General features: G+C 35.0%; 1 protein-coding gene across 12 annotated transcripts in view; it reads left to right on the top strand.

Annotated features, from left to right (window-relative positions):
- The window catches only part of BBS9 (Bardet-Biedl syndrome 9), a 452,171-nt gene that overhangs the window by 192,243 nt on the left and 243,119 nt on the right, over nt 1–16,809 (top strand). For all 12 annotated transcript variants that reach the window (XR_010406428.1, XR_010406427.1, XM_064575077.1 and 9 more), the window contains one exon: nt 5,415–5,555. Coding sequence is in view for 10 of the 12 variants with exons in the window: in XM_064575077.1 (XP_064431147.1) it covers nt 5,415–5,555 (141 nt within the window). In the remaining 2 variants the exon portion in view is untranslated. The remainder of the gene's footprint in view (nt 1–5,414; nt 5,556–16,809) is intronic.

Here is a 16,809-nt window from a genome sequence, read left to right as displayed (position 1 = left end):
ATTTATTTGAGAGAGAGAGAATGAGAAAGAGCACATGAGAGAGGGGAGGGTCAGAGGGAGAAGCAGACCCCCCACTGAGCAGGGAGCCCGATGCGGGACTCGATCCAGGGACTCCAGGATCATGACCTGAACTGAAGGCAGTCGCTTAACCAACTGAGCCACCCAGGCGCCCTCATATAACTCATTTTGAATTTTCTTTTTCCTAGCCATTGCATTCTACAAGAGAGGGTATAAAAAGAGGCTGTTTTCTTTCTTTTTTTTTTTTTTTAAGATTTTTATTTATTTATCTGAGAGAGAATGAGAGACAGAGAGCACGAGAGGGAAGAGGGTCAGAGGAAGAAGCAGACTCCCCGCCGAGCAGGAAGCCTGATGCAGGACTCGATCCAGGGACTCCAGGATCATGACCTGAGCCGAAGGCAGTCGCTTAACCAACTGAGCCACCCAGGCACCCAGTGTGGGCCTATTTCTTACCTTGTTTAGAATTTGTGGGGCGATGTCATCAAGGTTCTGACCCCTTGAACTTACCTGGGCCAATGTTGATTGTTACCTGTTTTGTTTTCCCCAAATCCTTTATGTATGACTCTGCTGCAATACCAATCATAATATGAATTTCATTAAGTTTGTTCCTTAGGTTTCCCTAGTAGATTTTGGGCTCCTCCAGAGCAGGGTTTAAGTACTCATCTTTGAATTGCGCGATGTCAGGGTAGATGACAGGCACTTAGAGTATATCCTACTTTGACTATTTTTCTTTCTAGACACAGACTTACTGTGGTGGTTTATCTCAGTTTATTAGATATTTTAAGATAAATATTAGATAGAAATATTAATTAGTAATAAAGAAATACTTAAAAAATAATGGCAGTAATTTACTCCTACAGTTTTGGTAATGCCAACAACTTGAGTTGCATTGTATCTGGGAAGTGAAAATATATTTATATGAGAAACATTTTAATAGGAGTAAGTGTTTAGCTTAATAACATGAAATATACTTGTCAAATTAGGATTTTGGGTTATTAAAAATAACTGATTATTAACAATGAATATTTACATTTTACTTGGCAAGATTGGATCTAGCTAGTAAGATTTTATACTAACTTTTGTAAAATACCATATTATTTAAATGATTTATTTTAACTTTAAAAAACTGGCAAAGGTTATTATTGAAAGGAATTTACTCCCTCTTACTGTAAATTCAGCCCAAACCATGAGAAAAAAAAAATCACAATACATGGAAATTTTAGTATTTCAATACAAACCTAATAATCTCTTATGATATATTTTTAAATTATAATTAAGCTTTACGGAGTAGGGTTACAATATTCAGCTTCACCTAGTTGGCAAGATTAAATAATATGTTGCTACTTAGATCTTAACTTACACACAAGGCTTCAAATTTCAAAGACTGGTCCATTTTATTGGCCTGATCTGTTCAGGCTCTTTGCAGATAAGCAGTCCTGCTTTTACATGTGGAAAAAGAGAAGCAAAGGAGGTTTTATGTTGTCCCATAAGAGTTAGTCTCCATTATGTCTGCATTAAAGTTACATGACATGGGCAGTGTAAAACATGACTGCAGATGGGGCACAGTACGTAGCCAGACATAACAGGAAGGGATCAAGGAAGTTCTGGCTCCCAGACATTGCTACTGCTTTGGGGTTCCTTGTTTTAAAAATGAAATGACTCTAGCAGGCCCCTGGAAAGAGTTCTGAAGGCATTATATAGATGTGTAATATATATAGTTATTCTACTCTGATATATATGTTCTTTTTTCCTTTTTTTTCTCCCCCCCCAAAGCACATTTGGCTTCTCTCTTGACAGTGATACTGGGCTCTTGGGTGTGCCAGGTGTAATTAGAATTCTCTTCCTGGAGAAATTGTTCTGTCAAGAGTGGATTTGATGTGAATTTTCTCTCTAAGTGTTAAATAATTTTGTGATTAATTGCACCAGAGTAGTTGCGACTATCCATTTCCTCTGTTAGGCTAGAAAGGGAAGTGTCTGAAGGAGAGGTGATTATATTTGGTAAAAAACTGCAGAACAAAGTCATTCTGATGAACGAGTAGGCCAATATTTGAGTATTATAAATGACCAATTTTTTTTTTCTCAGCCTAACAGAGAGTTATTTGAATAAGCCAGATACAGAGACTGTTTTTCCAACTACATAGAGAAAATATCACTGATGGTAGGCAAAGTTAGGACCAATTAGACTTTCATCAAAGTCAAAAGCTATTCTAGGAGCAAATTTGAAAAGTCTTTAAATACATGCAATTCTTTCCTTATTATAGGTACATATATGCATGCATTCACACATACTTCTATACCTCTGGCTTCAGGTTCTTAGATGCAATCACAACCTGAAGAGTAAATTGTTAGCCAAATTTTCATTTCAGGTTTTTCAAGAAAGTGTAAAGCTCAATAGAAATGTGCCTCTGATAAACCCCATGTCTAAATACTGGAGATTGTATTTTAAAAGACTGGGGTTTTAATTTAATGGAAAGTAGTGTTAAATACTGGCATTACAATTTTTCTTTTTAAAGATATGGTTTCCTTAAACTGGTTTCTGAAGGATTTCATTTTCTACCTCCCGCCCCCTGCCAGTGGTAAAACTTTTCAAGCTGCCAGCATTTAAAGAATAGCCATAATCATTTTATTAAGTATGAGTGTCATCATTTTTCAAAATAATGTTTTCCAAATGTCCTATGAAACAGGTTTACAGTTCTTGGAGAGAAAAGCAATTCTGGAGGGTTTCTACAAATCTTAGCAACTGCAGACTACTGCCCTAGTGTGTGATACTGTCATTAACGGACTTGAGTTGTGAATTGAGTTATAATGTATTTCCCTTCTTGGGTTCATTAGTGCTTGCAAGCCATTTGTTTCAATTTCTGAAAACACATATATATGACCAGTTTCTTTAGCTCTAGGTTCTTGGAAATTTAGGGTAATAATCTTCAAATATATAGACTCAGTAACATAAGGCCAGTGTTACTGATTGTGATTAAATTTTTTTTTTTACCACCAACTCAAGTAGTATCTATCTGATCCAAGTGAAGTAGAGCCACAGCTTTAGCAGTATAGTTTTAGAAGGACATTTATAGTCAAATTTTGTTTGAACACTTAGCTCAGACTTTGGGTGAAAGTATATAGAAAGGTGGCTTCTCTTCGTGCCTGTACAGAATTGTCAAAAGATGAAGGATTTTTTTCCATTACTACATTCATTAAAAATGAAGGAAATGGAAATAGGTTTTAGTGTCTTTGTTCTTTTCAGGCTACATCTATTAATTGAGGCTGTAATTTATATATTGTAGAGGAAACATATTAGTAGGTATATTTCCATAATTTAGGGTTATATGGAATATATGAAGTTGGAAAAAATAATGCTTTGTATTATTTTTATGCTGATATTGATGGTTGTGGTTTGAACAGTAGCTTAGATCATGTTACCATAATATTTTGAGACAGAACATTTCATCATTGTAAAGTACAAATACACATGCCTTTAAAACCTCAGAGAATGTCAGGAAATAATGCCTTGGGACTTTTCTGAAGAGACACCAGTTATAATTTGCATCTAGGATTCCAGGAGAAGTGAATTTAACATCTGTTGGTTATCAGCAAAAAATGAGCTATGTAAAATTTAATGGATAATAGATTATGTTGAAGAGAATCACAAATATGCTCCACATGCTCTGAAAAAGTATTTAATTGACCTCATATATCAGTATGCTTGCCATTGTTGAGATCTCTCACTATCCTCGTGAATAAATAGTGCTGGAAAGTGTACTACCAGCTTGGATGTCGAGCAAGCCCTACAACTCCAATTGGCATTAACAGAATATATCGCTAATTTTAGGGATCCTGTTTTGGGATCATGTCCCCAAGCTTTAACTGCTTCTGCTTTTGCTATTTTTAGGCTGCTCACTGACTCCACTATAAAGAGATAAAGGAATTAATGTGTGGCTACATCAAGTAGAGTAGGACATTTTAAGTTTTTCATTTCTCTACAGCAATATACTAAGATAGAGGTTTCAGTATATTACCTTTTATCTTATCCAATCAAAGGTGGAATCCTAGAATAAAAGGAGAGAACACTGAAGTTGTAGAATGGCTTTGCTAGATTTATAAGTAGAGAACCTAATTTGCTTTGGTTTCAATTTCATTCTCTGTAAAAATATTGAAAGGAATGATTTTTTTTTTTAAGATTTTATTTATTTGACACAGAGAGAGACAGCAAGAGAGGGAACACAAGCAGGGGGAGTGGGAGAGGGAGAAGCAGGCAGGCTTCCCGCTGAGCAGGGAGCCAGATGTGGGGCTTGATCCCAGGATCCTGGGATCATGACCTGAGCCGAAGGCATATGCTTAACGAGTGAGCCATCCAGGCGCCCCTGAAAGGAATGATCTTAAAAACTTTTAATTTTGACATAAAACTCTTCATTGTTATTTATTTAATTACGTTTTTCAATATGCCTGTAAATGTACTGAAAAATTCAGTTGAATGACCATGTAATACTTTCAAAATGTCATTTAACAGTGATATGTAAAGTTAAATGGATTGAGAAAAATTTAATTCATATGAAAGTAATATTCTTAATATTACTGTGTAAAATGACATGAACTTAAGTAGAACTACAGTAGAACAAATTCTGCCTTCATGCTTATAATTTATTGTATATTTTTAATTGTAATTTGAATCTTCAATAAGTAAAAATAGCTAAAGATTTACATTTTTTGGTGGTAGAAAAAATATTAGATAAGGTCATATAGCATCTTCCTGATACAGATTTCATATACATATTTGCTCATTTTAGGGGCTAGAGATTTGAAGATCTTAGTTTAAAGACGGTTCAGTAATTGAATATAAAATTGAATTAACTGGGTTTTTTTTTTTTTGCCTTCTTTTAAAATTTTTTAAATTTAAATTCAATTAATTAATATATAGTGTAATATTAGTTTCAGAGGTAGAGTTCAGTGATTCATCAGTCTTATGTAGTACCCAGTGCTCATTACATCACGTGTTCTCCTTAATGTCCATCACCCAGTTACCCCATCTCCAGCCCCCTCCCCTCCAGCAACGCTCAGTCTGTTTCCTATGATTAAGAGTCTCTTACGGTTTGTCTCCCTCTCTGAGTAAATATACCGTGTTGTATAGTGTTCACCTGTGATGTTTTTTAAAGTATGATCTTATATTAAAGGCAGACATCATGCCTACGCTCTTTTTTTTGTCTTGAACTTTTTGACAATAATATAAAAATGTGTATTATGATAATACTTTGTAGTTTTTTCAGTTATGCTAAATGAAATGGGCCGGAGCAAAATTTTAAAATAAGATATATTGCTACTCAAACTATTAATATAGTTCAAATTTTTGGGGGTCAAATTTTCTGTCAAGTCTATGAATCTACATTTCTCTCTTTTTATTTCAGGCATTCCTCGGGTTATCCAATGTAAATTTAGACTTCCCCTGAAATTAATCTGTCTACCAGGTCAGCCTTCAAAAACTGCAAGCCACAAACTGACTATTGATACCAACAAATCTCCAGTTAGTCTTCTCAGTCTCTTTCCAGGTAGGACTTTTGAAGTAACATGCCTGTAACATCAGAAATGTTAAGAATTCAGAATGGAATCCTTCATCAGCAGGTAATGATAGGGTAATTATCAGATAATTGTTAAGTCAGAATATAAAAATGCCTCAAAGATTTTTCTCTCTTGTTTGCCTGTTCAAAGACAAATAGCTTATATCAACAAGGTAATAAGGTGTACCTTTTAAGTTTGATTAAAATTATTATAATCATTTTGCTTCAGTATTCAGAAATGAAAACATCAAATGTTTCTTTTTAGACTGGAATTTTTTGGCTTGGAATGTAAATATTTATTATTCATCTTTATTGTAGGTTTTGGCTATGTACCTTTTTAAAGTATATTCTATGCCCCTAAAAAGTAATCTCATAAGTAGATGCTCTTTGTGGTTTTGCTTTCTCCAGCAGCTGGAGGGGGCGACTGTTCAATTCTCTGGTTCTGATCCTTTGAAAGAAGCTTCTTATATAAAGCTTGAATATCACAGTGAATTTGGGGTAATTTGTGAAGGTGTGACTTTCTCCAGGTATCAGTTTTTCTTTCTGAGTAGCTTAGAAAAGAGAGAGATGTTGATTGGATAAAACATCTTCAGTAACCAGGGTTTCTAATCCTGGTGATGGGGAGGAATTAAAAAAAAAAATCTGGGAATTAAATCAACCTTTTCAAATCCCTTATTAAAAATTGGCACTGTTGACTATGATATGCATCCTCGGGGACCCAGGCATTAGTGGATAGGATTTAGAATACAAAGAGTATTTTCCACAAGGTTTAGAAATTTATGGTAAGTCAACTTTTGTGTTATTAATTACTTAAAGTACTTAAAATTTATTTTTCATTAATTTGAAGTGTTTAAAAAGCTTTATTTATATCTAACTCAATGAAAAATCTCTAAAATTAAATACTCTTTATTACAATTAATCTATTCTTTAGTTTGAATTGAGTTTGGACACACACACACACACACACACTTTGTTAGCAAATAGTTTTATACTGTTTGGTTTCTTTCTCCTTTTCCCTTCCCTTCTCTTTCTTCTCAATTTTCTTATAAGACATTTGGGTTATAAAAAAGGTGGAAAGAGTCACTATCCTTACAACATCTTATACAAATGTATTAGTTCCTTGGGTCTCCTATACTCTCCTGGGAATATAGTTGGAAATGGCATGCTGCACACTGAATTTATTGGTGTCTTTGAAAAATGTTTAAGACCCTGGCTTCTGCGTGGGTGATTTTTACTATAGGTGGATGAAAACCAACAGAGATTGAATAAAAATGGATGCTTTTAACCAGAGAGGTAATCTCTGTAAGATATGGATTAGATAAGAAGAACTAAGGAAAGCTTAGATAACTCATCCATTTTCCTCCTGATTTTAGGCTCAATTGTTTTTATGTCACAGGTTATCTTAGGCTTATCAGCATATTTTTGCTTCTTACTTACTCTAGAAATGGGACTCAATGACAAATTTAAAAAAATTTTCCCCCATATCCAATGTATATGATTTGGCATGTTCTCTTTTGGAGTTGTTGGATGTGCATTCATATTGGACATGATGGAATCCTGTAATTATTTAAAATAAGTACTCTTGTTACTTTTTCACTTTTTACTTTTTGAGAGTGCTTTTTACTCTTGGTATGTATAAGGCTTTCTATGTTGATGTCAGATAAATTTGCTATTGCGAATCTGTTTTTTAGCTGAAGTAAACAAATTAATGAGCTTCATAGAGAAGAAATAAAACTAGATTTAATCTACATCTGTTCCTATTTGTTTATTTCAGTTCTTTGTTCTGAACAAATATAGGTCTATTTACAATAACTTTAGTTTTTCTCATTACAAAAGAAATGTGAAATTTAGAAATGGACAACCAAAAGGAGGAAAACAAAAATTACTGGTAATTCCACCATCCAGCAATGTCTACTTATGTTTCATGACATTTCCCTAATCTTTTTTTTTTTTAAATTATGTCATGTTAGTCACCATACTAAAAAACTATCATCATTAGTTTTTGATGTAGTGATCCATGATTCATTGTTTGCGTATAACGCCCAGTGCTCCATGCAATACATGCCCTCCTTAATACCCATCACTGGGCTAACCCATCCCCCCACCCCCCTTCCCCCCTAAAACCCTCAGTTGGTTTCTTGGGAGTCCATAGTCTCTCATGGTTCGTCTCCCCCTCCGATGTGCCCCCCTTCATTTTTCCCTTCCTTCTCCTAATGTCCTCTATGCTGTTCTCTATGTTACACAAATAAGTGAAACTATATGATAATTGACTTTCTCTGCTTGACTTATTTCACTTAGCATAATCTCCTCCAGTCCCATCCATGTTGAGGCAAAGTTGGGTATTCATCCTTTCTGATGGCTGAGTAATATTCCATTGTATATATGCACCACATCTTCTTTATCCATTCGTCTGTTGAAGGGCATCTGGGCTCTTTCCACAGTTCAGCTATTGCGGACATTGCTGCTATGAACATTGGGGTGCATATGGGCCTTCTTTTCACTACATCTGTGTCATTGGGGTAAATACCCAGTAGTGCAATTTCTGGGTCATAGGGTAGCTCTATTTTAATTTTTTGAAGCACCTCCACACTGTTTTCCAAAGTGGCTGTACCAACTTGCATTCCCACCAACAGTGTAAGAGGGTTCCCCTTTCTCCACAACCAGGTGGTATCTCAGTGTGGTTTTGATTTGAATTTTCCTGCTGGCTAATGATGATGAACATTTTTTCATGTGTCTGTTAGCCATTTGTATGTCTTCATTTGAGAGGTGTCTTTTCATGTCTTCTTCCCATTTTTTGACTTGATTATTTATTTTTTGGGTGTTGAGTTTGAGAAGTTCTTTATAGATCTTGGAAATTGGTGCTTTGTCTGTAGTGTCATTTGCAAATATCTTCTCCCATTCTGTGGGTTGCCTCTTTGTTTTGTTGACTGTTTCCTTTGCTGTGCAGAAACTTTTTATTTTGATGAAGTCCCAAAAGTTCATTTTTGCTTTTGTTTCCCTTACCTTTGGAGACATGTCTTGACAGAAGTTGCTGTGGCCAATGTCGAAGAGGTTACTGCCTGTGTTCTCCTCTAGGATTTGATGGATTCCTGTCTCACATTGAGGTCTTTCATCCATTTTGAGTTTATCTTTGTGTATGGTATAAGAGAATGGTCGAGTTTCATTCTTCTGTATATAGCTGTCCAATTTTCCCAGCACCATTTATTGAAGAGACTGTCTTTTTTCCATTGCATACTTTTTCCTGCTTTGTCAAAGATTATTTGACCATAGAGTTGAGGGTCCATATCTGGGTTCTCTATTCTGTTCCACTGGTCTATATGTCTGTTTTTGTGCCAGAACCATGCTGTCTTGGTGATCACAGCTTTGTAATATAGCTTGAAATCGCATTTCCCTAATCTTTATAAAAATATCTTTCATTATCCCCAAAGAATTTTACTTTGCATAATGCTGTGAAGTATTTTTCTATATAATTAGATATTTTTATTACATGATTTTAAGGATTGCATAATATCCTATCATAAATCCGTACTATAAAATCATTTGGCCAGCATTATGTTTTTGACATGTTGTTTTCAGTTTATTAATATTATAAATATATTGTAGCAGTACTCCTTCAAATTTATTATTATTTCTTTGATGAATATCTAAAAGTGGAATTACAGAGTCAAACAAAGGATAAGAATATTTTTAAAGCTTTTGAAATATAATGTCAAACTGACTAACTAAAGGGCCCTATCAATTAACTCTATCAATGATATTCGAATGGAGGTATCTAGTACCCCAATCCTTGCCTTTAGAGAATATAATTATAAAAAGCTTTAATATGCTTAATGGCTATATATTTACTTATGTATATAATAAATAACCATCTGGGGTGGTTTTGGCTAAATGTTACTTAAGCACTAAGTAATATTTATACTATATATATATATATATATAAAGTACATTATATATATATATATATCCCCCCCCCATAAAGCGAGGGGGGTAAGTGGGCAGTAGACGCTGATGTAGTGGTTTATGAATATTACCAGAGACCCAGCTTTTTTCTTCCTTCCTTCCTTCCTTCCTTTAAAAGATTTTATTTGAGAGAGAGACAGCGAGGGAGGGAACACAAGCAAGGGGAGTGGGAGAGGGAGAAGCAGGCTTCCCAGTGAGCAGTGAGCCCGATGCAGGGCTCGATCCCAGGACCCTGGGATCCTGACCTGAGCCAAAGGCAGACGCTTAACGACTGAGCCACCCAGGCACCCCTGCTTTTTTCTTTCTTTGCACTGTGCCTTCTCTAGTGTGTTGGTTGGCACATGACAATAAACTGCTTCAGATTCAGTCATCATACCTGACTACAAGGCAAGAGGTAGGGGAAAGAGGTAGCTATAGCAACAAGTATAACTTTTATCAGAAAGGCGTGTTTCTATAATATTCTTAGGAGATTTCTACTTAGGTCTCAATAGCCATAATAGTGTCTGCATAGCCTCCTCTAGCTGTAAAGGAGGCTGAGAACTAATATAGATGGACTAAGGGAAAGGAGGAATAGGTGTTAAATTAGCTGATGTTCAGGGGTGCCTGGGTGTCTCAGTCGTTAAGTGTCTGCCTTCAGCTCAGGTTGTGATCCCGGGGTCCTGGGATCGAGCCCCACATCGGGCTCCCTGCTCCACTGGGAGTCTGCTTCTCCCTCTCCCACTCCCCCTGCTTGTGTTCCCTCTCTCGCTGTGTCTCTCTCTGTCAGGTAAATAGAATCTTTAAAAAAAAAAAATTAGCTGACATTCAGAGTATGCCATGATACCAGTAATTCTACACAAAAATTTTACTTAAATGGAATAACAAATAGCATGCAGCTGTAACAGTCTTTTATGCTGCTCAAATATATGGCTATTTTCCTTGTCAATAAATTTATATTTTAATGATTACATAACATCCCCTTGTTTTGGAGGTACTGTGTATATAGTTATTTTTTTTTGATGCTTCTCTGATTCTCTTTAGAGAAATTCCTTGAAGACAAATGACTGAGTTAAAGAGTATGCACATTTGAAAACTTTAATTAAATGCCAACCTTCTTTCCAGAATAATTGTATCAGGTTATGTGCCCCAAAACATCAGGGTTCATACCAAGCAAGGGTAGCAGCTGGATTTTGGAAATTTTTGATATAGATGAAAAATGACATCCCTTTTTAAAATTTGCATTTCTAACTTATTAGCATAGGCATTTTGTAATTTTCATTGACTACTTGTATTTTTTTAATATATAAGGTTTATATTTTTATGTAGTAAAATTTAATTTAAGATTTAATTTTATTAATTGCTTTCTTTATAGTTTCAAGTTTCATGTTGTGCTTAGAATGGCCTCTATTTATTAAGATTATAAGATATTTAGTTATATTTTCTTTTGGTACATTTTAATACATTCTTTAATTTTCAAAACAATTCTAGTGTGTATTTTTTGCTTTTTTTTAAAAAAATAACTTTATTCAGGAGCGCCTGGGTGGCTTGGTCAGTTAAGTGACTGACTCTTGGTTTTGGCTCAGGTCATGGTCTTAGGGTCATGAGATCGAGCCCCACCTCGGGCTCCACGCTCAATTCGGAGTCTGCTTGAGATTCTTTCCCCTTCCCTTTCCTTCCCCCTCTGCTCCTACTTGCCCTCTACCTCCCCCCACCCCGATCGCATATGCTTCCTCTCTTTCTCAAATAAATAAATAAAATCTTAAAAAAATTTATTGGAATATAACTTATATACAAATGTTTAAAGTATACACTTTGATAACTTTGGATGTTTCTATATACCTGGGAAACCATCTCCACAATTACAATGCTGCAAATATCCATCATCCCAAAAAGTTTCCTTGTGCCCCTTTATAATCCCTTATCCCCCATTCCCAGGCAACCACTGGTTTGCTTTCTGTCACTATAGATTAGTTTGCATTTTCTGGAATTTTATAAGATGGAATTTTTCAGCATGTCCTCTTTTTTGTCTGCCTTCTCAGTCATTTATCAGATTATATGAATTGCACATATTTTCTCCAAATCTGTGGCACATCTTTTCATTCTTGTAACAATGTCTTTGGAAGAGCAGAAGTTCTTAATTTTGATAAAGCCCAATTTTACCGGTTTTTTCTTTCACAGATCATGATTTTAATGTTATATCTAAAAAATCTTTCCCTCAAGTGTACAAAGCTTTCCTCCCATGTTTTTGTCTAGAAGTTTTCTAAATTTACATTTTGGTCTCTTTTTCATTTTGAGTTGGTATTTCTTTATGGTGTGAGATACAGATAAAATTCTTATTTTTACATATGAGCATCTAATGTTCCAGCACTACTTTTGAAAAAAATATCCTTTTTAAAAATTTTATTTATTTGTTTGTTTATTTTCTTGAAGTCTAATTGACGTATAGCATTATATTAGTTTCAGGTGTACAACATAATGATTCAGTATTTGTATGCACTGTGATATGATCATCCTAATAAGTCTAGTTAACATTCATCACCACACTATTTTTTGGAAGAATTTGAGGACAGGTACTAAATCTTCTTTGAATGTTTGGTAGAATTCACTGGTGAAACTTCCTGGTTTTGGATTTTTGCTTGTTGGGAATCTTTTGATTACTGTACCAATCTCTACTAATAATCAGTTGACTGAGATTTTCTATTTCTTCATGATTCAGTCTTGGAAGATTGTATGTTGCTAGAAATGTATCTGTTTCTTCTAGGTTGTCCAATCTGTTGATGTATAATTGTTCATAGTAGTTTATTATGATCATTTGTATTTCTTTGGTATCAGTATTGATTTCTCTTTTATTTCTGATTTTATTTACTTGAGCTCTCTCTCTTCTTAGTGTATGTAGATAAAAGTTTGTCAATTTTGTTTATCTTTTCAGAGAACTGATGGTTCGTTTCGTTGATCTTTCTATCATCATTTTAGTCTCTATTTTATTTATTTCCACTCTGATATTTATTTTCTTTCCTTCTGCTAAGTTTGAGGATGATTGAACAATAAAAGTTACTAGTTTAAAATGAATCTCCTCAAATTAAAGAAAGAAAACTTACACAGTGGAATTTGAACTATTTTTCTTAAAAAAGTATGAATCCATTTTAATTTAATTTCACAGAAAGACCTGGGGTTTAAATATAATAGCTACCTCATCTACTTCAAAAGACTTATTGAAAGAATCAATTAAGATAACCTCAGACTATATTTTTGAAAAGTATAAAAGGCTTTATAAACTGAAAGTAACATACAAAGGAAAATTATTTTTCATGATTACATGAACAGTTTTTTTGTTTCATTCATTTTAAAGGCACTCAATTAAAGGAAGTCCAGATAAGCATTATAAAATGAGCTCATTTTAATTTTATCAGCTAAAAATAATGTACATGTGTTTAGCAATGATTTGACTTATTAGGAATTGGAAAGACTTTCAATAAATAAGTATGAATAGAGAATAGTTCTTTATCCAGGAGAAATGAAAAAGATGATCATTCTTGCCACAGATATTTTGCACCTGTTATTTCTTGCAACAAAAGAAATCATTTCGGCAGTGCTGTTGAGGCGTATCTTCTTGGTGAACTAGGAGACAGACAGTATTAGCTTATTCTTTACAGTTAGCTTTGATTTTGCTCTGCTTATTTTAACTCAGTTTTTTCTAAGTTGTAGTAAATGGTCTAAAACATTTTTATTTTATTTATTTATTTTATTATGTTATGTTAATCCCCATACATTACATCATTAGTTTTAGATGTAGTGTTCCATGATTCATTGTTTGTGCATAACACCCAGTGCTCCATGCAGAACGTGCCCTCCTCAATACCCATCACCAGGCTAACCCATCCTCCCATCCCCCTCCCCTCTAGAACCCTCAGTTTGTTTCTCAGAGTCCATAGTCTCTCATGGTTCGTCTCCCCCTCCGATTTCCCCCCTAAAAAAACAAAAAACAAAAAACTATCCTTTTTCATTGGATCGCCTTTGCAACTTTGTTGAAAATCATCTGACTATGTATCATAGAGCTATATAAATCATCTGAAAAACTATATATATTTCTGCTCTCTTCAGTTTATTCCATTGATCTGTTTGTCTTTGCCCACCAGTATTATTGCTATATACCAATAGTATAGTGTCCTAATTACTATAAATATGTATGTCCAAAAGTCAGGGAGTATAATTTCCCCAGCTTCATTCTTCTATTTTCAGTATTGTCTTGGATATTCTAGATCACTGCACTTTCATATGAATCTTAGAATCAGTTTGTCAATTTAAAAAAAATGCCTACTGGGATTTTGATTGGAATTGGGATTGCATTAAGTCTGTTGATCAATTTGGAGAGAAACAGCATCTTAACAATATTAAACATGGCACAATTTACTCTACTTATCCTAGTTTCTTAAGATGAAAGTAGAGACCTTCATTTATTTAGGGCTTACTTCATTTTTCTCAGTGAGAGTTTGTAGTTTTCAATGTACAGGTCTTACAAATCTTTTGTCAGATTTATCCCTAAGTGTTTAATATATTTTGATGCTATTGAAAATTACATTGTTTTACTTCAGTTTCAAATAGTGCTTTTTTAGTACAAGCAAACCTCATTTTATTGTGCTTTGTAGATACTGTATTTTTTACAAATTGAAAGTTTGTGGCAACCCTGGGTCAAGCAAGTCTATTGGCACCATTTTTCCGACAGTATTTGTTTACTTCATGTCTCTGTGTCACATTTTGGTAATTGAAAATTTTTATTGTTACTATATTTGTTATGATGATCTGTGATCAGTGATCTCTGATGTTACTATTGTAATTGTTTTGGGGTACCATGAACCACCCCTCTTTATGGTGGTAAACGTAATTGGTAAATATTGTGTGTGTTCTGACTGCTCCATGGCCATTCCTCTGTCTGTATGCCTCTCCTCAGGCATTCCTATTCCATGAGACACAACAATATTGAAATTAGGCATATTAATAATCCTATAATGGCCTCTTAGTGTTTAAGTGGAAGAGTCACATGTCTCTCACTTTAAATAAAAAATTAGGAATGATTAAGCTTAAGGAGAAAGGCAATCACAAAAGCAGGGATAGGTCAAAAGCTAGGCCTCTTGCAGCACATGGTTAGCCAAGTTGTGAATGCAAAGGAAAAGTTCTTAAAGGAAATTAAATGTCTACTTCAGTGAACACATGAATGATAAGAAAGCGAAACAGCTTTATTGATAATATGGAGAAAGTCTGAATGGTCTGGATAGAGGACCAAACCAGCTACAGCAGTCCCTTAAGCCAAAGCTTAATCTGGGGCTAAGTTCTAACCCTTTTCCATTATATGAAGGCTGAGAGAGGTGAGGAAGCTGCAGAAGAAAAATTTTGCTTAGCAGAGGTTGGTCCATGAGGTTTAAGGAAAGGAGTCATCTCCATAATGTAAATGTACAAAGTGGAAGCAGCAGAGCTGATGTAGAAGCTGCAGCAAGTTTTTCAGAAGATCTAGCTAAGATAATTAATGCAGGTGGCTACAATAAACAACAGATTTTCAGTGTAAATGTAACAGCCTGATATTGGAAGAAGATGCCATCTAGGACTTTCATAGAGAGGAGAAGTCAGTGCTGGGCTTCAAAGCTTCATAGGACAGGCTGACTCTCTTGTTAGGGACTAATGCACCTAATGATTAAGTTGAAGTCAGTGTTCACTGACTGTTCCAAAAATCCTAGGACCCTTAAGAATTATGCTAAGTCTACTCTGCCTGTGCTCTATGCATTAAACAACAAAGCCTGGATGACAGCACTTCTGTTTACAACATGGCTCACTTAATATTTTATTTTATTTTTTTTAAGATTTTATTTAGTTATTTGACAGAGAGAGACACAGTGAGAGAGGGAACACAAGCAGGGGGAGTGGGAGAGGGAGAAGCAGGCTTCCCATGGAGCAGGGAGCCCGATACGGGGCTCGATCCCAGGACCCTGGGACCATGACCTGAGCCGAAGGCAGATGCTTAATGACTGAGCCACCCAGGCACCCTGCTAACTTAATATTTTAAACCCACTGTTGAGAACTACTGCTCAGAAAAAAAAAATTCCTTTCAAAATATTACTGCTTATTGACGATGTACCTGGTCACCCAAGAGCTCTGATGGAGATAGACAATGAGATTAATGTTGTTTTCATGCGTGCTAACACAATATCCATTCTGCAGCCATTGATCAAGGAGTCATTTCAACTTTCAAGTTTTATTATTTAAAAAATACATTTCTTAAGGCTGTAGCTGCTATAGAGAATGATTTCTCTGATGGATCTGGGAAAAGTAAATTGAAAGCCTTCTGGAAAAAATTCACTATTTCAGAACCATTGTGATTCATGGAAAGAGGTCAAGCTACCAACATGAGCAGCAGTTTGGAAGAAGTTGATTTCAGCCCTCATGGGTGACTTGCAGAGGTTCAAGACTTCAGTGGAGGAAGTAACTGCAGATGTAGTGGAAATATCAAGAGAACTGGAATTAGAAGTGGAGCCTGAAGATGTGACTGAATTGCTGCCATCTCATGATAAAGGGATCCTTATAAGGGATGGGGAGTTGCTTCTTTCTGATGAGCAAAGAAAGTGGTTTCTTGAGATGGAATCTGTTCCTGGTGAAGATGCTGTGAAGATTGTTGAAATGATAACAAAGGATTTAGAATATTACACAAACTTAGTTGATAAAGCAGTGGAAGGGTTTGAGAGGATTGACTCCAATTTTGAAAGAAGTTCTACTGTGGGTAAAATTCTGTCAAGCAGCATTGCATGCTACAGAGAAATCTTTTTTGAAAGGATGTGACACACTTCATTGTTGCCTTATTTTAAGAAATTGTCATAACTGTCCAAACCTTCAGCAACCTCCATCCTGATCAGTCAGCAGCCATTAATACTGAGGCAAGACCCTCCACCAACAAAAAGTCACAACTTGCTGAAAGCTCAGATGATGGTTAGCATTTTTTAGCAATGAAGTATTTTTTAATTAAGGTATGTACATTGTATTTTTAGATATAATGTTGCATAATTAATAGACTATAGTATAGGGTAAATGTAAGTTTTATATGTACTGAGAAACCAAAAAATTCATTTGACATGCTTTATTGCAATATTTGGTATATTATGGTCATATGGAACCAAACCACAGTATCTGTGAGATATGCCTATACATAGATATACAACTGCTTTTGTATATCGATCTTGTATTATGCAACATTGTTAAACCACTTACTGGTCCTACTAGCCTTTTTTGTAGATTTATTCAGATTTCTACATAAAGATTATGT

The sequence above is a fragment of the Mirounga angustirostris genome, unplaced genomic scaffold (assembly GCF_029215605.1).
Source record: "Mirounga angustirostris isolate CCGP_5_RB_7025 unplaced genomic scaffold, mMirAng1.0.hap1 SCAF_12, whole genome shotgun sequence".
NCBI classification, from domain to species: Eukaryota; Metazoa; Chordata; class Mammalia; order Carnivora; family Phocidae; genus Mirounga; species Mirounga angustirostris.
Note: the sequence above shows the minus strand (reverse complement) of the source record. Positions and strands in the feature narration are given on the sequence as shown.